Here is a 21,847-nt window from a genome sequence, read left to right as displayed (position 1 = left end):
TCTATTCTATTCTATTCTCCTCTATTCTATTCTCATCTATTATATTCTCCTCTATTCTATTCTATTCTCCTCTATTCTATTCTCATCTATTCTATTCTCATCTATTCTATTCTATTCTCATCTATTCTATTCTATTCTTCTCTGTTCTATTCTCCTCTATTCTATTCTATTCTCCTCTATTCTATTCTATTCTCCTCTATTCTATTCTATTCTCCTCTATTCTATTCTATTCTATTCTCCTCTATTATATTCTATTCTCCTCTATTCTATTCTATTCTATTCTCCTCTATTCTATTCTATTCTCCTCTATTCTATTCTATTCTCCTCTATTCTATTCTATTCTCCTCTATTCTATTCTCCTCTATTCTCCTCTATTCTATTCTCCTCTATTCTCCTCTATTCTCCTCTATTCTATTCTCCTCTATTCTCCTCTATTCTATTCTCCTCTATTCTCCTCTATTCTATTCTATTCTATTCTTCTCTATTCTATTCTCCTCTATTCTATTCTATTCTCCTCTATTCTATTCTCCTCTATTCTATTCTATTCTTCTCTATTCTATTCTCCTCTATTCTATTCTATTCTTCTCTATTCTATTCTCCTCTATTCTCCTCTATTCTCCTCTATTCTATTCTCCTCTATTCTCTTCTATTCTTCTCTATTCTATTCTCCTCTATTCTATTCTATTCTTCTCTATTCTATTCTCCTCTATTCTATTCTATTCTCATCTATTCTATTATATTCTCCTCTCCTCCTCTCCCCCTCTCCTCTCCCTCTCCTCCTCTTCTCTCCTCTCCCTCTCCTCTCATCCTCTCCCTCTCCTCTCATCCTCTCCCTCTCCCTCTCCTCCTCTCCTTTCCCTCGCTTCTCCCTCTCCTCTCCTCCTGTCCTCCTGTCCTCCTCTCCCTCTCCTCTACTTTCCTCTCCTCTGTTCACCAGGTCCAGGTCAGTATAGTCCTGACATCAAGTCCAGTCCCCAGATGGCTCTGATCGTGTCCAGGGAGGATCGCTTCAAAGGCCCCAAGAACACCAACCCCGGCCCAGGCACCTATGAGGTAACTCACTATCAGACTAGCTTTTACCATGTAACATCATCTACCTGAGATGCTTAAACGTACATGAATTGCCCCAACATTATAAGAATCTTGGTTTCAAAATCAATTCAAACACTTTATTTGTGACTTTTTGAGCATGCCTGTCTTAATAAACCAATAGAAAAGTCCCAAAATGGCTGCATATTTTGTTTTTGTTTTTCATTATTCATCTCCATGAGTTCCTGCCAAGGCAGCAGCTACTCTTCCTGGGGTCTATTAGGGATCCCCATTAGTTCCTGCCAAGACAGCAGCTACTCTTCCTGGGGTTTATTATGCATCTCCATGAGTTCCTGCCAAGACAGCAGCTACTCTTCCTGGGGTTTATTATGCATCTCCATGAGTTCCTGCCAAAGGAGCAGCTACTCTTCCTGGGGTTTATTATGGATCCCCATCAGTTCCTGCCAAGGCAGCAGCTACTCTTCCTGGGGTTTATTATGCATCTCCATGAGTTCCTGCCAAGACAGCAGCTACTCTTCCTGGGGTCTATTATGCATCTCCATTAGTTCCTGCCAAGACAGCAGCTACTCTTCCTGGGGTTTATTATGCATCTCCATTAGTTCCTGCCAAGGCGGCAGCTACTCTTCCTGGGGTCTATTAGGGATCCCCATTAGTTCCTGCCAAGGCAGCAGCTACTCTTCCTGGGGTTTATTATGCATCCCCATTAGTTCCTGCCAAGGCAGCAGCTACTCTTCCTGGGGTTTGTTATGGATCCCCATTAGTTCCTGCCAAGGCAGCAGCTACTCTTCCTGGAGTTTGTTATAGATCCCCATTAGTTCCTGCCAAGGCAGCAGCTACTCTTCCTGGGGTTTATTATGCATCTCCATGAGTTCCTGCCAAAGGAGCAGCTACTCTTCCTGGGGTTTATTATGGATCCCCATCAGTTCCTGCCAAGGCAGCAGCTACTCTTCCTGGGGTTTATTAGGGATCCCCATTAGTTCCTGCCAAGGCAGCAGCTACTCTTCCTGGGGTTTATTATGCATCCCCATTAGTTCCTGCCAAGGCAGCAGCTACTCTTCCTGGGGTTTGTTATGGATCCCCATTAGTTCCTGCCAAGGCAGCAGCTACTCTTCCTGGAGTTTGTTATAGATCCCCATTAGTTCCTGCCAAGGCAGCAGCTACTCTTCCTGGAGTTTGTTATAGATCCCCATTAGTTCCTGCCAAGGCAGCAGCTACTCTTCCTGGGGTCCAAACACACACAGTTACATTACACTTAAAACAAAAGATAAAACAGTATATCATATAACACTGACACACCACCACATACACAACACACCATGCAACAATATTGCAATGTACCTGTGTGTAGAGTGCGTGTGCTAGCGTGTGTGTGTGTGTATGCGTGTATCTGTGCATGTGTGTGTGTGTCTCTCTACAGTCCCCGCTGTTCCATAAGGTGTATTTTTATCTGTTTTTTAAAATCAAATTCTGCTGTTTGCATCAGTTACTTGATGTGGAATAGAGTTCCATGTAGTCATGGCTCTATGTAGTACTGTGCACCTCCCACAGTCTGTTCTGGACTTGGGGACTGTGAAGAGACCTCTGGTGGCATGTCTTGTGGGGTATGCATGGGTGTCCGAGCTGTGTGCCAGTAGTTTATACAGACACCAAATTGCATTCAGCTTGTCAACACCTCTTCCAAAAACAAGTAGTGATGAAGTCAATCTGTCCTCCACTTTGAGAGATTGACATGCATATTATTAATGTTAACTCTCCATGTACATTTAACAGCCAGCCGTGCTGCTCTGTTCTGAGCCAATTGCAATTTTCCTAAGTCCCTCTTTGTGGCACCTGACCACATGACTGAACAGTAGTCCAGGTGCGACAAAACTAGGGCCTGTAGGACCTGCCTTGTTGATAGTGTTGTTAAGAAGGTAGAAACTAGGGCCTGTAGGACCTGCCTTGTTGATAGTGTTGTTAAGAAGGTAGAGCAGTGCTTTATTATACTGTTATATCAATATGTTTCAACCATGACAGTTTACAATCCAGGGTTACTCCAAGCAGTTTAGTCACCTCAACTTGCTCAATTTCCACATGATTTATTACAAGATGTAGTTGAGGTTTAGGGTTTAGTGAATGATTTGTCCCAAATACAATGCTTTTAGTTTTAGAAATATTTAGGACTAACTTATTTCTTGCCACCCATTCTGAAACTACCTGCAGATCTGTGTTAAGTGTCGCAGTCATTTCAGTCGCTACGGTAGCTGACGTGTATAGTGTTGAGTCATCTGCATGTCAGTGGCTCTCCAGGCAGACTTAAACAAACACTGAGAGTATTTGAAAAGATCAAATCAAAGGGTATCTATCAAACACTCATCGTGACATTAACACAGAACAGTATTGAGCCATCCTCATCGTGACATTAACACAGAACAGTATTGAGCCATCCTCATCGTGACATTAACACAGAACAGTATTGAGCCATCCTCATCATGACATTAACACAGAACAGTATTGAGCCATCCTCATCGTGACATTAACACAGAACAGTATTGAGCCATCCTCATCGTGACATTAATAACACAGAACAGTATTGAGCCATCCTCATCGTGACATTAACACAGAACCGTATTGAGCCATCCTCATCGTGACATGAACACAGAACAGTATTGAGCCATCCTCATCGTGACATTAACACAGAACAGTATTGAGCTATCCTCATCGTGACATTAACACAGAACAGTATTGAGCCATCCTCATCGTGACATTAACACAGAACAGTATTGAGCCATCCTCATCGTGACATTAACACAGAACAGTATTGAGCCATCCTCATCGTGACATTAACACAGAACCGTATTGAGCCATCCTCATCGTGACATTAACACAGAACAGTATTGAGCCATCCTCATCGTGACATTAACACAGAACAGTATGGAGCCATCCTCATCGTGACATTAACACAGAACAGTATTGAGCCATCCTCATCGTGACATTAACACAGAACAGTATTGAGCCATCCTCATCGTGACATTAACACAGAACAGTATTGAGCCATCCTCATCGTGACATTAACACAGAACAGTATTGAGCCTTCTCTGTCAACTTGGACAACTGGAATATAACTGTTGTAGTAGCAAAGACAAATTAATGGTGTATTTTGTTTACAAAATGTAGAAAGTAATGCAAAATGTATTTCACAGGTATTTGACAAATGAGCTCTGTGATTCCGATGTGCCTGTGATTTAACGAGCATGGCAGTACATCTGTTATTTTGAGAAATAAAGCTTTGGGAATTACCTTGTAGCCACAAAACTTGTGAAGTGTTTGATATGATCTCCTACCTCTCTTCAGTCTTATTAGGCGATGGTGCATTAAACATTATGGTGCAGAGAAACCTTTCAAAAGTGTCCCTCGCTGTTCAATAGCTGGTCTGTTCTGGTCTGGTGTGTCCCTCGCTGTTCAATAGCTGGTCAGTAGCTGTTCAATAGTTGGTCTGTTCTGTTCTGGTGTGTCCTCGCTGTTCAATAGCTGGTCTGTTCTGGTGTGGTGTGTCCCTCGCTGTTCAATAGCTGGTCTGTTCTGGTGTGTCACTCGCTGTTCAATAGCTGGTCTGTTCTGGTCTGGTGTGTCCTCGCTGTTCAATAGCTGGTCTGGTGTGTCCCTCGCTGTTCAATAGCTGATCTGTTCTGTTCTGGTGTGTCCTCGCTGTTCAATAGCTGGTCTGTTCTGGTGTGTCCCTCGCTGTTCAATAGCTGGTCTGTTCTGGTCTGGTGTGTCCCTCACTGTTCAATAGCTGGTCTGGTGTGTCCCTCGCTGTTCAATAGCTGGTCTGTTCTGTTCTGGTGTGTCCTCGCTGTTCAATAGCTGTTCTGGTGTGGTGTGTCCCTCGCTGTTCAATAGCTGGTCTGGTGTGGTGTGTCCTCGCTGTTCAATAGCTGTTCTGGTGTGTCTCTCGCTGTTCAATAGCTGGTCTGTTCTGGTCTGGTGTGTCCCTCACTGTTCAATAGCTGGTCTGGTGTGTCCCTCGCTGTTCAATAGCTGGTCTATTCCGGTCTGGTGTGTCCCTCACTGTTCAATAGCTGGTCTGTTCTGGTCTGGTGTGTCCCTCACTGTTCAATAGCTGGTCTGGTGTGTCTCTCGCTGTTCAATAGCTGGTCTGTTCTGGTCTGGTGTGTCCCTCACTGTTCAATAGCTGGTCTGGTGTGTCCTCGCTGTTCAATAGCTGGTCTGTTCTGGTCTGGTGTGTCCCTCGCTGTTCAATAGCTGGTCTGTTCTGGTCTGGTGTGTCCCTCGCTGTTCAATAGCTGGTCTGTTCTGGTCTGGTGTGTCCCTCGCTGTTCAATAGCTGGTCTACGTCCGAAACTATACTGTATGTAGTTCACTACTTTTGACCAGAGACCTTTTGACCAGAGGCCTTTTGACCAGAGACCTTTTGACCAGAGACCTTTTAACCAGAGACCTTTAGACCGGAGACCTTTTAACCAGAGGCCTTTTGACCAGAGGCCTTTTGACCAGAGACCTTTTGACCAGAGACCAGAGACCTTTTGACCAGAGACCTTTTGACCAGAGACCTTTTGACCAGAGGCTCTTTGACCAGAGACCAGAGGCCTTTAGACCGGAGACCTTTTAACCAGAGGCCTTTTGACCAGAGGCCTTTTGACCAGAGGTCTTTTGACCAGAGACCTTTTGACCAGAGGCCTTTTGACCAGAGGCCTTTTGACCAGAGGCCTTTTGACCAGAGACCTTTTGACCAGAGGCCTTTTGACCAGAGACCAGAGGCCTTTTGACCAGAGACCTTTTGACCAGAGGCCTTTTGACCAGAGGCCTTTTGACCAGAGACCAGAGGCCTTTTGACCAGAGACCTTTTGACCAGAGACCTTTTCACCAGAGACCAGAGACCTTTTGACCAGAGACCTTTTGACCAGAGACCAGAGGCCTTTTGACCAGAGACCTTTTGACCAGAGGCCTTTTGACCAGAGACCTTTTGACCAGAGGCCTTTTGACCAGAGACCTTTTGACCAGAGGCCAGAGACCTTTTGACCAGAGACCTTTTGACCAGAGGCTCTTTGACCAGAGACCAGTAACCTTTTGACCAGAGACCAGAGGCCTTTTGACCAGAGACCAGAGACCTTTAGACCGGAGACCTTTTAACCAGAGGCCTTTTGACCATAGGCCTTTTGACCAGAGGCCTTTTGACCAGAGACCTTTTGACCAGAGGCCTTTTGGCCAGAGGCCTTTTGACCAGAGGCCTTTTGACCAGAGACCAGAGACCTTTTGACCAGAGGCCTTTTGACCAGAGACCTTTTGACCAGAGACCTTTTGACCAGAGACCTTTTGAGCAGAGGCCTTTTGACCAGAGACCAGAGACCTTTTGACCAGAGACCTTTTGACCAGAGACCTTTTGACCAGAGACCAGAGACCTTTTGATGAGAGACCTTTTGACGAGAGACCTTTTGACCAGAGACCTTTTGACCAGAGACCTTTTGACCAGAGACCAGAGACCTTTTGACCAGAAACCTTTTGACCAGAGACCTTTTGACCAGAGACCAGAGACCTTTTGACCAGAGACCTGGTCTAAAGTAGTACACTATTTAGGGAATAGGGAGCCATTTAGTACACAACCTTGAAGCTCATATCACTGTGATTGGCTAGTAACTGTAGTTCATATCACTGTGATTGGCTAGTAACTGTAGTTCATATCACTGTGATTGGCTAGTAACTGTAGTTCATATCACTGTGATTGGCTAGTAACTGTAGTTCATATCACTGTGATTGGCTAGTAACTGTAGTTCATATCACTGTGATTGGCTAGTAACTGTAGTTCATATCACTGTGATTGGCTAGTAACTGTAGTTCATATCACTGTGATTGGCTAGTAACTGTAGTTCATATCACTGTGATTGGCTAGTAACTGTAGTTCATATCACTGTGATTGGCTAGTAACTGTAGTTCATATCACTGTGATTGGCTAGTAACTGTAGTTCATATCACTGTGATTGGCTAGTAACTGTAAAGCAATACACTGTTGGAACGGCACGGTGGAACTACATGGTTTGAAAGTTTCTAGGGACATATGTTATTGTGACAGACAGAGCAAGCAAATGGGTCTGTGTTTGAGCGACTGTGTTTGTGTTTGTGTGTGTGTTCGTGTTTGTGAGACTGTGTTTGAGAGACTGTGTGTGTGTGTGTACGTGCGTGTGCTTGTATAAGTGTATGCGTGTGTCACCCCTGTGCGCCCCCACTGTGGTGGTGATTCCCTGGGCATCCCATCACCTGTTCAACCCCGGGGCACCCTAGTGCTGAACCCATCCCAAACACATCAAACAGATCAATAAGCACCAAGCCGCTCCTTCTCCCGACGTTGCTCCTGGCATACAGATCGGGCTGCCGCCACGAGCTGCTCTGTGAATACAGATCGCGGCATGTGAATTTGTGGATCTCAGAACTAGGACGGGGGGGTCAAGCTTTGAAGTGCATGTGGAATTCCCACCGATTTCCTCCTTTTGTGCTGTTGGCTATTTTAGTAACTCCACACTCCTATACTGCACTCTGACTCTACTCTAGTGGTCTTAAGGTCAGCAGGTGGTAGTAGTCTACTCTAGTGGTCTTAAGGTCAGCAGGTGGTAGTCTACTCTAGTGGTCTTAAGGTCAGCAGGTGGTAGTCTACTCTAGTGGTCTTAAGGTCAGCAGGTGGTAGTCTACTCTAGTGGTCTTAAGGTCAGCAGGTGGTAGTCTACTCTAGTGGTCTTAAGGTCAGCAGGTGGTAGTCTACTCTAGTGGTCTTAAGGTCAGCAGGTGGTAGTCTACTCTAGTGGTCTTAAGGTCAGCAGGTGGTAGTCTACTCTAGTGGTCTTAAGGTCAGCAGGTGGTAGTCTACTCTAGTGGTCTTAAGGTCAGCAGGGTGGTAGTAGTCTACTCTAGTGGTCTTAAGGTCAGCAGGTGGTAGTCTACTCTAGTGGTCTTAAGGTCAGCAGGTGGTAGTAGTCTACTCTAGTGGTCTTAAGGTCAGCAGGTGGTAGTCTACTCTAGTGGTCTTAAGGTCAGCAGGTGGTCTAGTGGTCTTAGTCTGGTAGTCTCTAGTGGTCTTAAGGTCAGCAGGTGGTAGTAGTCTACTCTAGTGGTCTTAAGGTCAGCAGGTGGTAGTCTACTCTAGTGGTCTTAAGGTCAGCAGGTGGTAGTCTACTCTAGTGGTCTTAAGGTCAGCAGGTGGTAGTCTACTCTAGTGGTCTTAAGGTCAGCAGGTGGTAGTCTACTCTAGTGGTCTTAAGGTCAGCAGGTGGTAGTCTACTCTAGTGGTCTTAAGGTCAGCAGGTGGTAGTAGTCTACTCTAGTGGTCTTAAGGTCAGCAGGTGGTAGTAGTCTACTCTAGTGGTCTTAAGGTCAGCAGGTGGTAGTAGTCTACTCTAGTGGTCTTAAGGTCAGCAGGTGGTAGTCTACTCTAGTGGTCTTAAGGTCAGCAGGTGGTAGTAGTCTACTCTAGTGGTCTTAAGGTCAGCAGGTGGTAGTCTACTCTAGTGGTCTTAAGGTCAGCAGGTGGTAGTCTACTCTAGTGGTCTTAAGGTCAGCAGGTGGTAGTAGTCTTACTCTAGTGGTCTTAAGGTCAGCAGGTGGTAGTCTACTCTAGTGGTCTTAAGGTCAGCAGGTGGTAGTCTACTCTTAAGGTCAGTGGTCTTAGTGGTCTTAAGGTCAGCAGGTGGTAGTCTACTCTAGTGGTCTTAAGGTCAGCAGGTGGTAGTCTACTCTAGTGGTCTTAAGGTCAGCAGGTGGTAGTAGTCTACTCTAGTGGTCTTAAGGTCAGTGGTCTTAAGGTCAGCAGGTGGTAGTCTACTCTAGTGGTCTTAAGGTCAGCAGGTGGTAGTCTACTCTAGTGGTCTTAAGGTCAGCAGGTGGTAGTCTACTCTAGTGGTCTTAAGGTCAGCAGGTGGTAGTCTACTCTAGTGGTCTTAAGGTCAGCAGGTGGTCTTAAGGTCAGTAGTCTACTCTAGTGGTCTTAAGGTCAGCAGGTGGTAGTAGTCTACTCTAGTGGTCTTAAGGTCAGTGGTAGTCTACTCTAGTGGTCTTAAGGTCAGCAGGTGGTAGTCTACTCTAGTGGTCTTAAGGTCAGCAGGTGGTAGTCTACTCTAGTGGTCTTAAGGTCAGCAGGTGGTAGTCTACTCTAGTGGTCTTAAGGTCAGCAGGTGGTAGTCTACTCTAGTGGTCTTAAGGTCAGCAGGTGGTAGTCTACTCTAGTGGTCTTAAGGTCAGCAGGTGGTAGTCTACTCTAGTGGTCTTAAGGTCAGCAGGTGGTAGTCTACTCTAGTGGTCTTAAGGTCAGCAGGTGGTAGTCTACTCTAGTGGTCTTAAGGTCAGCAGGTGGTAGTAGTCTACTCTAGTGGTCTTAAGGTCAGGTCAGCAGGTGGTAGTGGTAGTCTACTCTAGTGGTCTTAAGGTCAGCAGGTGGTAGTAGTCTACTCTAGTGGTCTTAAGGTCAGCAGGTGGTAGTCTACTCTAGTGGTCTTAAGGTCAGCAGGTGGTAGTCTACTCTAGTGGTCTTAAGGTCAGCAGGTGGTAGTCTACTCTAGTGGTCTTAAGGTCAGCAGGTGGTAGTCTACTCTAGTGGTCTTAAGGTCAGCAGGTGGTAGTCTACTCTAGTGGTCTTAAGGTCAGCAGGTGGTAGTCTACTCTAGTGGTCTTAAGGTCAGCAGGTGGTAGTCTACTCTAGTGGTCTTAAGGTCAGCAGGTGGTAGTCTACTCTAGTGGTCTTAAGGTCAGCAGGTGGTAGTCTACTCTAGTGGTCTTAAGGTCAGCAGGTGGTAGTCTACTCTAGTGGTCTTAAGGTCAGCAGGTGGTAGTCTACTCTAGTGGTCTTAGCAGGTCAGCTTAGGTGGTAGTAGTCTACTCTAGTGGTCTTAAGGTCAGCAGGTGGTAGTAGTCTACTCTAGTGGTCTTAAGGTCAGCAGGTGGTAGTAGTCTACTCTAGTGGTCTTAAGGTCAGCAGGTGGTAGTCTCTACTCTAGTGGTCTTAAGGTCAGCAGGTGGTAGTCTACTCTAGTGGTCTTAAGGTCAGCAGGTGGTAGTCTACTCTAGTGGTCTTAAGGTCAGCAGGTGGTAGTCTACTCTAGTGGTCTTAAGGTCAGCAGGTGGTAGTCTACTCTAGTGGTCTTAAGGTCAGCAGGTGGTCAGCAGTGGTAGTCTACTCTAGTGGTCTTAAGGTCAGCAGGTGGTCTTAGTCAGTCTACTCTAGTGGTCTTAAGGTCAGCAGGTGGTAGTCTACTCTAGTGGTCTTAAGGTCAGCAGGTGGTAGTCTACTCTAGTGGTCTTAAGGTCAGCAGGTGGTAGTCTACTCTAGTGGTCTTAAGGTCAGCAGGTGGTAGTCTACTCTAGTGGTCTTAAGGTCAGCAGGTGGTAGTAGTCTACTCTAGTGGTCTTAAGGTCAGCAGGTGGTAGTAGTCTACTCTAGTGGTCTTAAGGTCAGCAGGTGGTAGTCTACTCTAGTGGTCTTAAGGTCAGCAGGTGGTAGTCTACTCTAGTGGTCTTAAGGTCAGCAGGTGGTAGTCTACTCTAGTGGTCTTAAGGTCAGCAGGTGGTAGTCTACTCTAGTGGTCTTAAGGTCAGCAGGTGGTAGTCTACTCTAGTCTCTACTCTAGTGGTCTTAAGGTCAGCAGGTGGTAGTCTACTCTAGTGGTCTTAAGGTCAGCAGGTGGTAGTCTACTCTAGTGGTCTTAAGGTCAGCAGGTGGTAGTCTACTCTAGTGGTCTTAAGGTCAGCAGGTGGTAGTCTACTCTAGTGGTCTTAAGGTCAGCAGGTGGTAGTAGTCTACTCTAGTGGTCTTAAGGTCAGCAGGTGGTAGTCTACTCTAGTGGTCTTAAGGTCAGCAGGTGGTAGTAGTCTACTCTAGTGGTCTTAAGGTCAGCAGGTGGTAGTAGTCTACTCTAGTGGTCTTAAGGTCAGCAGGTGGTAGTCTACTCTAGTGGTCTTAAGGTCAGCAGGTGGTAGTCTACTCTAGTGGTCTTAAGGTCAGCAGGTGGTAGTCTACTCTAGTGGTCTTAAGGTCAGCAGGTGGTAGTCTACTCTAGTGGTCTTAAGGTCAGCAGGTGGTAGTAGTCTACTCTAGTGGTCTTAAGGTCAGCAGGTGGTAGTAGTCTACTCTAGTGGTCTTAAGGTCAGCAGGTGGTAGTCTACTCTAGTGGTCTTAAGGTCAGCAGGTGGTAGTCTACTCTAGTGGTCTTAAGGTCAGCAGGTGGTAGTCTACTCTAGTGGTCTTAAGGTCAGCAGGTGGTAGTCTACTCTAGTGGTCTTAAGGTCAGCAGGTGGTAGTCTACTCTAGTGGTCTTAAGGTCAGCAGGTGGTAGTCTACTCTAGTGGTCTTAAGGTCAGCAGGTGGTAGTCTACTCTTAGTGGTCTTAAGGGTCTTAGGTCAGGTGGTAGTAGTCTACTCTAGTGGTCTTAAGGTCAGCAGGTGGTAGTAGTCTACTCTAGTGGTCTTAAGGTCAGCAGGTGGTAGTCTACTCTAGTGGTCTTAAGGTCAGCAGGTGGTAGTCTACTCTAGTGGTCTTAAGGTCAGCAGGTGGTAGTCTACTCTAGTGGTCTTAAGGTCAGCAGGTGGTAGTCTACTCTAGTGGTCTTAAGGTCAGCAGGTGGTAGTCTACTCTAGTGGTCTTAAGGTCAGCAGGTGGTAGTCTACTCTAGTGGTCGTAAGGTCAGCAGGTGGTAGTCTACTCTAGTGGTCTTAAGGTCAGCAGGTGGTAGTCTACTCTAGTGGTCTTAAGGTCAGCAGCTGGTAGTCTACTCTAGTGGTCTTAAGGTCAGCAGGTGGTAGTAGTCTACTCTAGTGGTCTTAAGGTCAGCAGGTGGTAGTCTACTCTAGTGGTCTTAAGGTCAGCAGGTGGTAGTCTACTCTAGTGGTCTTAAGGTCAGCAGGTGGTAGTCTTCTAGTGGTCTTAAGGTCAGCAGGTGGTAGTCTACTCTAGTGGTCTTAAGGTCAGCAGGTGGTAGTCTACTCTAGTGGTCTTAAGGTCAGCAGGTGGTAGTCTACTCTAGTGGTCTTAAGGTCAGCAGGTGGTAGTCTACTCTAGTGGTCTTAAGGTCAGCAGGTGGTAGTCTACTCTAGTGGTCTTAAGGTCAGCAGGTGGTAGTCTACTCTAGTGGTCTTAAGGTCAGCAGGTGGTAGTCTACTCTAGTGGTCTTAAGGTCAGCAGGTGGTAGTCTACTCTAGTGGTCTTAAGGTCAGCAGGTGGTAGTCTACTCTAGTGGTCTTAAGGTCAGCAGGTGGTAGTCTACTCTAGTGGTCTTAAGGTCAGCAGGTGGTAGTCTACTCTAGTGGTCTTAAGGTCAGCAGGTGGTAGTCTACTCTAGTGGTCTTAAGGTCAGCAGGTGGTAGTCTACTCTAGTGGTCTTAAGGTCAGCAGGTGGTAGTCTACTCTAGTGGTCTTAAGGTCAGCAGGTGGTAGTCTACTCTAGTGGTCTTAAGGTCAGCAGGTGGTAGTCTACTCTAGTGGTCTTAAGGTCAGCAGGTGGTAGTCTACTCTAGTGGTCTTAAGGTCAGCAGGTGGTAGTCTACTCTAGTGGTCTTAAGGTCAGCAGGTGGTAGTCTACTCTAGTGGTCTTAAGGTCAGCAGGTGGTAGTCTACTCTAGTGGTCTTAAGGTCAGCAGGTGGTAGTCTACTCTAGTGGTCTTAAGGTCAGCAGGTGGTAGTCTACTCTAGTGGTCTTAAGGTCAGCAGGTGGTAGTCTACTCTAGTGGTCTTAAGGTCAGCAGGTGGTAGTCTACTCTAGTGGTCTTAAGGTCAGCAGGTCAGTCTACTCTAGTGGTCTTAGGTCAGCAGGTGGTAGTGGTCTTAAGGTCAGCAGGTGGTAGTCTAGTGGTCTTAAGGTCAGCTAGTCTAGTGGTCTTAAGGTCAGCAGGTGGTAGTCTACTCTAGTGGTCTTAAGGTCAGCAGGTGGTAGTCTACTCTAGTGGTCTTAAGGTCAGCAGGTGGTAGTCTAGTCTTAAGGTCTCTAGTGGTCTTAAGGTCAGCAGGTGGTAGTCTACTCTAGTGGTCTTAAGGTCAGCAGGTGGTAGTAGTCTACTCTAGTGGTCTTAAGGTCAGCAGGTGGTAGTAGTGGTCTTAAGGTCTCTAGTGGTCTTAAGGTCAGCAGGTGGTAGTCTACTCTAGTGGTCTTAAGGTCAGCAGGTGGTAGTCTACTCTAGTGGTCTTAAGGTCAGCAGGTGGTAGTCTACTCTAGTGGTCTTAAGGTCAGCAGGTGGTAGTCTACTCTAGTGGTCTTAAGGTCAGCAGGTGGTAGTCTACTCTAGTGGTCTTAAGGTCAGCAGGTGGTAGTCTACTCTAGTGGTCTTAAGGTCAGCAGGTGGTAGTCTACTCTAGTGGTCTTAAGGTCAGCAGGTGGTAGTCTACTCTAGTGGTCTTAAGGTCAGCAGGTGGTCTTAAGGTCAGCAGGTGGTAGTAGTCTACTCTAGTGGTCTTAAGGTCAGCAGGTGGTAGTCTACTCTAGTGGTCTTAAGGTCAGCAGGTGGTAGTCTACTCTAGTGGTCTTAAGGTCAGCAGGTGGTAGTCTACTCTAGTGGTCTTAAGGTCAGCAGGTGGTGGTCTTAAGGTCAGCAGGTGGTAGTCTACTCTAGTGGTCTTAAGGTCAGCAGGTGGTAGTCTAGTGGTCTTAAGGTCAGCAGGTGGTAGTCTACTCTAGTGGTCTTAAGGTCAGCAGGTGGTAGTCTACTCTAGTGGTCTTAAGGTCAGCAGGTGGTAGTAGTCTACTCTAGTGGTCTTAAGGTCAGCAGGTGGTAGTAGTCTACTCTAGTGGTCTTAAGGTCAGCAGGTGGTAGTCTACTCTAGTGGTCTTAAGGTCAGCAGGTGGTCTTAGTCAGCAGGTGGTAGTCTACTCTAGTGGTCTTAAGGTCAGCAGGTGGTAGTCTACTCTAGTGGTCTTAAGGTCAGCAGGTGGTAGTCTACTCTAGTGGTCTTAAGGTCAGCAGGTGGTAGTCACTCTAGTGGTCTTAAGGTCAGCAGGTGGTAGTCTACTCTAGTGGTCTTAAGGTCAGCAGGTGGTAGTCTACTCTAGTGGTCTTAAGGTCAGCAGGTGGTAGTCTACTCTAGTGGTCTTAAGGTCAGCAGGTGGTAGTCTACTCTAGTGGTCTTAAGGTCAGCAGGTGGTAGTCTACTCTAGTGGTCTTAAGGTCAGCAGGTGGTAGTCTACTCTAGTGGTCTTAAGGTCAGCAGGTGGTAGTCTACTCTAGTGGTCTTAAGGTCAGCAGGTGGTAGTCTACTCTAGTGGTCTTAAGGTCAGCAGGTGGTAGTCTACTCTAGTGGTCTTAAGGTCAGCAGGTGGTAGTCTACTCTAGTGGTCTTAAGGTCAGCAGGTGGTAGTCTACTCTAGTGGTCTTAAGGTCAGCAGGTGGTAGTAGTCTACTCTAGTGGTCTTAAGGTCAGCAGGTGGTAGTAGTCTACTCTAGTGGTCTTAAGGTCAGCAGGTGGTAGTAGTGGTCTTACTCTAGTGGTCTTAAGGTCAGCAGGTGGTAGTCTACTCTAGTGGTCTTAAGGTCAGCAGGTGGTAGTCTACTCTAGTGGTCTTAAGGTCAGCAGGTGGTAGTCTACTCTAGTGGTCTTAAGGTCAGCAGGTGGTAGTCTACTCTAGTGGTCTTAAGGTCAGCAGGTGGTAGTCTACTCTAGTGGTCTTAAGGTCAGCAGGTGGTAGTCTACTCTAGTGGTCTTAAGGTCAGCAGGTGGTAGTAGTCTACTCTAGTGGTCTTAAGGTCAGCAGGTGGTAGTCTACTCTAGTGGTCTTAAGGTCAGCAGGTGGTAGTAGTCTACTCTAGTGGTCTTAAGGTCAGCAGGTGGTAGTCTACTCTAGTGGTCTTAAGGTCAGCAGGTGGTAGTCTACTCTAGTGGTCTTAAGGTCAGCAGGTGGTAGTCTACTCTAGTGGTCTTAAGGTCAGCAGGTGGTAGTCTACTCTAGTGGTCTTAAGGTCAGCAGGTGGTAGTCTACTCTAGTGGTCTTAAGGTCAGCAGGTGGTAGTCTACTCTAGTGGTCTTAAGGTCAGCAGGTGGTAGTCTACTCTAGTGGTCTTAAGGTCAGCAGGTGGTAGTCTACTCTAGTGGTCTTAAGGTCAGCAGGTGGTAGTCTACTCTAGTGGTCTTAAGGTCAGCAGGTGGTAGTCTACTCTAGTGGTCTTAAGGTCAGCAGGTGGTAGTCTACTCTAGTGGTCTTAAGGTCAGCAGGTGGTAGTCTACTCTAGTGGTCTTAAGGTCAGCAGGTGGTAGTAGTCTACTCTAGTGGTCTTAAGGTCAGCAGGTGGTCTAGTAGTCTGGTAGTCTCTAGTGGTCTTAAGGTCAGTGGTCTTAAGGTGGTAGTCTACTCTAGTGGTCTTAAGGTCAGCAGGTGGTAGTCTACTCTAGTGGTCTTAAGGTCAGCAGGTGGTAGTCTACTCTAGTGGTCTTAAGGTCAGCAGGTGGTAGTCTACTCTAGTGGTCTTAAGGTCAGCAGGTGGTAGTCTACTCTAGTGGTCTTAAGGTCAGCAGGTGGTAGTAGTCTACTCTAGTGGTCTTAAGGTCAGCAGGTGGTAGTCTACTCTAGTGGTCTTAAGGTCAGCAGGTGGTAGTCTACTCTAGTGGTCTTAAGGTCAGCAGGTGGTAGTCTACTCTAGTGGTCTTAAGGTCAGCAGGTGGTAGTCTACTCTAGTGGTCTTAAGGTCAGCAGGTGGTAGTCTACTCTAGTGGTCTTAAGGTCAGCAGGTGGTAGTCTACTCTAGTGGTCTTAAGGTCAGCAGGTGGTAGTCTACTCTAGTGGTCTTAAGGTCAGCAGGTGGTAGTCTCTACTCTAGTGGTCTTAAGGTCAGCAGGTGGTAGTAGTCTACTCTAGTGGTCTTAAGGTCAGCAGGTGGTAGTCTACTCTAGTGGTCTTAAGGTCAGCAGGTGGTAGTCTACTCTAGTGGTCTTAAGGTCAGCAGGTGGTAGTCTACTCTAGTGGTCTTAAGGTCAGCTTAAGGTCAGGTGGTAGTCTACTCTAGTGGTCTTAAGGTCAGCAGGTGGTAGTCTACTCTAGTGGTCTTAAGGTCAGCAGGTGGTAGTCTACTCTAGTGGTCTTAAGGTCAGCAGGTGGTAGTCTACTCTAGTGGTCTTAAGGTCAGCAGGTGGTAGTCTACTCTAGTGGTCTTAAGGTCAGCAGGTGGTAGTCTACTCTAGTGGTCTTAAGGTCAGCAGGTGGTAGTAGTCTACTCTAGTGGTCTTAAGGTCAGCAGGTGGTAGTCTACTCTAGTGGTCTTAAGGTCAGCAGGTGGTAGTCTACTCTAGTGGTCTTAAGGTCAGCAGGTGGTAGTCTACTCTAGTGGTCTTAAGGTCAGCAGGTGGTAGTCTACTCTAGTGGTCTTAAGGTCAGCAGGTGGTAGTCTACTCTAGTGGTCTTAAGGTCAGCAGGTGGTAGTCTACTCTAGTGGTCTTAAGGTCAGCAGGTGGTAGTCTACTCTAGTGGTCTTAAGGTCAGCAGGTGGTAGTCTACTCTAGTGGTCTTAAGGTCAGCAGGTGGTAGTCTACTCTAGTGGTCTTAAGGTCAGCAGGTGGTAGTCTACTAGTGGTCTTAAGGTCAGCAGGTGGTAGTCTACTCTAGTGGTCTTAAGGTCAGCAGGTGGTAGTCTACTCTAGTGGTCTTAAGGTCAGCAGGTGGTAGTCTACTCTAGTGGTCTTAAGGTCAGCAGGTGGTAGTCTACTCTAGTGGTCTTAAGGTCAGCAGGTGGTAGTCTACTCTAGTGGTCTTAAGGTCAGCAGGTGGTAGTAGTCTACTCTAGTGGTCTTAAGGTCAGCAGGTGGTAGTCTACTCTAGTGGTCTTAAGGTCAGCAGGTGGTAGTCTACTCTAGTGGTCTCAGCAGGTCAGTGGTCTTAGGTCAGGGTGGTAGTCTACTCTAGTGGTCTTAAGGTCAGCAGGTGGTAGTCTACTCTAGTGGTCTTAAGTGGTCAGCAGGTGGTAGTCTACTCTAGTGGTCTTAAGGTCAGCAGGTGGTAGTCTACTCTAGTGGTCTTAAGGTCAGCAGGTGGTAGTCTACTCTAGTGGTCTTAAGGTCAGCAGGTGGTAGTCTACTCTAGTGGTCTTAAGGTCAGCAGGTGGTAGTCTACTCTAGTGGTCTTAAGGTCAGCAGGTGGTAGTAGTCTACTCTAGTGGTCTTAAGGTCAGCAGGTGGTAGTCTACTCTAGTGGTCTTAAGGTCAGCAGGTGGTAGTCTACTCTAGTGGTCTTAAGGTCAGCAGGTGGTAGTCTACTCTAGTGGTCTTAAGGTCAGCAGGTGGTAGTCTACTCTAGTGGTCTTAAGGTCAGCAGGTGGTAGTCTACTCTAGTGGTCTTAAGGTCAGCAGGTGGTAGTCTACTCTAGTGGTCTTAAGGTCAGCAGGTGGTAGTCTACTCTAGTGGTCTTAAGGTCAGCAGGTGGTAGTAGTCTACTCTAGTGGTCTTAAGGTCAGCAGGTGGTAGTAGTCTACTCTAGTGGTCTTAAGGTCAGCAGGTGGTAGTCTACTCTAGTGGTCTTAAGGTCAGCAGGTGGTAGTCTACTCTAGTGGTCTTAAGGTCAGCAGGTGGTAGTCTACTCTAGTGGTCTTAAGGTCAGCAGGTGGAGTAGCTTGGTGCTAATCGATCTGTTTGATGTGTTTGGGAGGGTTTAGCACTAGGGTGCCCCGGAGTTGAACAGGTGATGGGATACCCAGAGAATCACCACCACAGTGGAGGCGTACATGGTGGGGCTACACACGCGTATGAGTACTCACATGCACACACACACACACACACACACACACACACACACACACACACACACACACACACACACACACACACACACACACACACACACACACACACACACACACACACACACACAGTCTCTCAAACACAGTCTCACAAACACAGTCTCTCAAACACAGTCTCTCAAACACAGTCTCTCAAACACAGTCTCTCAAACACAGTCTCACACACACAGTCTCACAAACACAGTCTCACAAACACAGTCTCACAAACACAGTCTCTCAAACACAGTCTCTCAAACACAGTCTCACAAACACAGTCTCACAAACACAGTCTCACACACACAGTCTCACACACACAGTCTCTCAAACACAGTCTCTCAAACACAGCAGGTGGTGGAGCTCGGTGTTGCACTCCCCACCGACTGTCAACACTTAGAAAAAAGGGTTATTTGGCTGTCCCTATAGGATAACCCTTTTGGGTTCCAGTTAGAACACTTTTTGGTTCCAGGTAGAACCCTTTTGGGTTCCATGTAGAACTAACTGGAACCAAAAAGGTTTCTTCAAAGGGTTCTTCTATGGGGACACCTGAAGAACCCTTTTAGGTTCTAGATAGCACCTTTTTTCTAAGCGAGGTTACTGAGGACTGCTGAGGTTGTTATTCAGCCTGCTGTAGTCTACCTGGTGACAGGAACAAATGGTTTTTACAACCTCACTGATTCTGACGGACTACAAATTAAATTTGATTAGATTAAACAAGGACAAGAAAGATTAGAGGAATGAGCTACATACTGTAAGAAAATGTTGTTTTGTTTCAAGAGCTGCGTGAACCACGTTATTATAGTAGTTATACCGATAAGTTCAGAATTCTCTACCAGCGATATCTCCTTCTTGGCAAATTATGAAATGGGGTCAGGAGAGATATTTCAAGGTTTGAATTGTTGACACACCTAACATTTTTATGTAGTCATATTCTGTAACACACAGGCCAGCATTTTTGTCTGAGATTGTCACTCAAACAAAAGGTTAAATTGACCTTAAATGACCTGAGAGTTTTCCCTCCACAAATCAGTGCATAAATCCATATATATTTCCCTTTTCCTCCCCCAAAAGTGTAGTGTCATCACTTTGCCCTTCCTTCCCCTTGTTGTGTTGTCCGCTGTGCTCTTTTCACTGTGTTTCTCTGTAGCTGCCGTCTAAGGCACTGCATCTCAGTGCTAGAGGCGGTACTACAGACCCTGGTTAGATTCCAGGCTGTATTACAACCGGCCGTGATTGGGAGTCCCATATGGCGGTGCACAATTGGCCCAGCGTCATCTGGATTTGACCGGTGTAGGCCGTCATTGTAACTTGCATAGTTAAAAAAGGTTAAATAAATACAATAAAAGCTAGTAGCTACATCTCTTCCCTGTGTTTCTCTGTAGCTAGTAGCTACATCTCTGCACTGTGTTTCTCTGTAGCTAGTAGCTACATCTCTTCACTGTGTTTCTCTGTAGCTAGTAGCTACATCTCTTCACTGTGTTTCTCTGTAGCTAGTAGCTACATCTCTTCCCTGTGTTTCTCTGTAGCTAGCAGCTACATCTCTTCACTGTGTTTCTCTGTAGCTAGTAGCTACATCTCCACACTGTGTTTCTCTGTAGCTAGTAGCTACATCTCTTCACTGTGTTTCTCTGTAGCTAGTAGCTACATCTCTTCACTGTGTTTCTCTGTAGCTAGTAGCTACATCTCTTCACTGTGTTTCTCTGTAGCTAGTAGCTACATCTCTTCACTGTGTTTCTCTGTAGCTAGTAGCTACATCTCTTCACTGTGTTTCTCTGTAGCTACTGTAGTAGCTACATCTGCCATGTTATTGATCACTCACCTCTGTAAGAGGGAAACTGGGTCACCCTGAACTGCTGTTGCAATGGAAACATGGAATTCAGTTCTCATATGGATTACAACAAGGAGTACTGACCTTTTACTCGTGTTGTTGCCCTTTAGGGAGTTCCTTCCCAGGTTGTTTGAATCTTTCCCTTTGTTTTGTTGTGTTTCCCTCTCAGCTCAGCCCAGCGATCATGGACACGGTTCTGAAGGGCACGTTCAACGTAACCCTCAACAACCCACTGAGCAACCACTACCCTGCCCCTCACCTATTGAGTGCCTTGCCGCCGCCGCCGCTCACCCTCAACAGTGTATAGAGCAGGGTCAAAGGTGAGAGGGAGGTCCTTCTGCAAACTGTACTGACACAAACTGTATCTGATAGCAGTATTTTACACATGCTCCATTTCAGCTTTGCCTACAGTAGGTGAGATTGTGAGGTACTTGGGTAGGTTGTCAGGGTAGGTCGGCAGGTAGTTCCATTGCCTGGGGGAGATTGTGAGGTACTGGGGTAGGTTGTCAGGGTAGGTCGGCAGGTTGTTCCATTGCCTGGGGAGATTGTGAGGTACTGGGGTAGGTCGTATCATTACATTCTGAACTGTGTCGATGAGTGTGAGGTACTGGGGTAGGTCGTAACATTACATTCTGACCTGTGTCGATGAGTGTGAGGTACTGGGGTAGGTCGTATCATTACATTCTGAACTGTATCGATGAGTGTGAGGTACTGGGGTAGGTCGTAACATTACATTCTGAACTGTATCGATGAGTGTGAGGTACTGGGGTAGGTCGTATCATTACATTCTGAACTGTATCGATGAGTGTGAGGTACTGGGGTAGGTCGTAACATTACATTCTGAACTGTATCGATGAGTGTGAGGTGTTGATTGAAGGATTTTGGAGCTGGTAGTTTGTTTCCAGTAATTATCTGATGAGAACAGAACACAGTGTCTGGCCTGTGAGACCAGGTTGTCTGTTTACCAGCAGTAACATGATTGATTTTTGTTTTCAGGGAGCTTTTTGGAGGAAACCACAGACTGCCCTGATGTTTCAGCATTGGGAAATACAATTCAAATAAATAGATGTTAAACAATAAATGTTTCTTTTACATTAATTTGTAAACACATTGATAATTCTTCAACAACCTTTAGAACAGGGGTAAAACTAGATTTAGCTGCAGGCCAATTTTATTTCTGAGCGGGTGGTCAGGTGGGCTGAACATTATTTTTATAATTTATACACTGCAAATTGATTGCAAGTAAGCCTGAATAAGATATTGTATTTGACAATAACATGGTCATTTCTTACCTTTGATTACACAGAGACACGCTCACATCTCCCACTGGGCCCACCATGTCATTTCAACCTGGATAATTTGGTAATATTTGGTTGAGACGTTGTTCAATGAGATTACAACCTATATCCACCCACTCAAAAAAGACAGCCAAAAGTTAGTTGAATTTCCAACGTGTTATCACTGTTCTTTCAACCATCTAAATGCACAACCAAATTCCAATGGAAAAACAATGTCCAACATATCAATGATCAATTTGTAGACCAACTAGAATTAAAGCCAGACTAAGTCAGTATCACAGATGGAACTATCCAAGCAGAATATACATATATGTGGTTGTGTTGACAACCAAAACTCAGTTCAATACCCAGTTTGTCTACAAATGAATAACTCATCTGTTTCAACCAAAAGTCACAGTTAAAGAATAGGACTAAATATAATCTAAACTATAAATTCACTTTAAAAGTAATGTTTTATTTGAATTAATTGTATTCTTGACTTAGATTTTTGGTTGAGATTGAGATGTGAATCCAACGTATTAATGATTAACATGAAGATTACATTTGAAATCAACCCGAGCCTGAAACCCTAGGCTTACTGTATATGTATAGTCTATTTGTAGTTGAATCCTGGGAAGAATTGAAACATTAGCTGTTGATGCCTTTGTAAATATTATACAGGCCTAAATAGTATTATTGGTGATACGAGTAATAGGGTAGCTGTAGATAGATCAATTCTCCAGTAGTCAGTCTTGTTGAAGATCTGACGTTGTTTTAAAGCTACAAATTCAACATATTTCATAGACGGTTTGTCTATGTTGAAATTTGGTTAATATGATGACATAATCCTGTGGGTAAAATTTCACCCTTTTTCAAATCCAATGTATTTTCCACCACAGGAGGTTGGTGGCACCTTAATTAGGGAGGACTGGCTCGTGGTAATGACTGGAGCGGAATCAGTGGAACGGGTA

At 45.9% G+C, this 21,847-nt stretch overlaps 1 protein-coding gene across 1 annotated transcript in view; it reads left to right on the top strand.

Annotated features, from left to right (window-relative positions):
• The window catches only part of stpg2 (sperm-tail PG-rich repeat containing 2), an 87,631-nt gene extending 66,964 nt beyond the window's left edge, over window positions 1-20,667 (top strand). Inside the window, exons 12-14 of the mRNA XM_042320301.1 lie at window positions 938-1,053; window positions 19,769-19,919; window positions 20,596-20,667. Coding sequence (XP_042176235.1) covers window positions 938-1,053; window positions 19,769-19,906 — 254 coding nt within the window. The 3' untranslated portion in view covers window positions 19,907-19,919; window positions 20,596-20,667. The remainder of the gene's footprint in view (window positions 1-937; window positions 1,054-19,768; window positions 19,920-20,595) is intronic.
• Window positions 20,668-21,847: the final 1,180 nt, after the last annotated feature.

This window comes from Oncorhynchus tshawytscha, linkage group LG04 (genome assembly GCF_018296145.1).
Source record: "Oncorhynchus tshawytscha isolate Ot180627B linkage group LG04, Otsh_v2.0, whole genome shotgun sequence".
NCBI classification, from domain to species: Eukaryota; Metazoa; Chordata; class Actinopteri; order Salmoniformes; family Salmonidae; genus Oncorhynchus; species Oncorhynchus tshawytscha.
The sequence above is the reverse complement of the archived record's forward strand: the minus strand, read 5'-3'. Positions and strand labels throughout refer to the sequence as shown.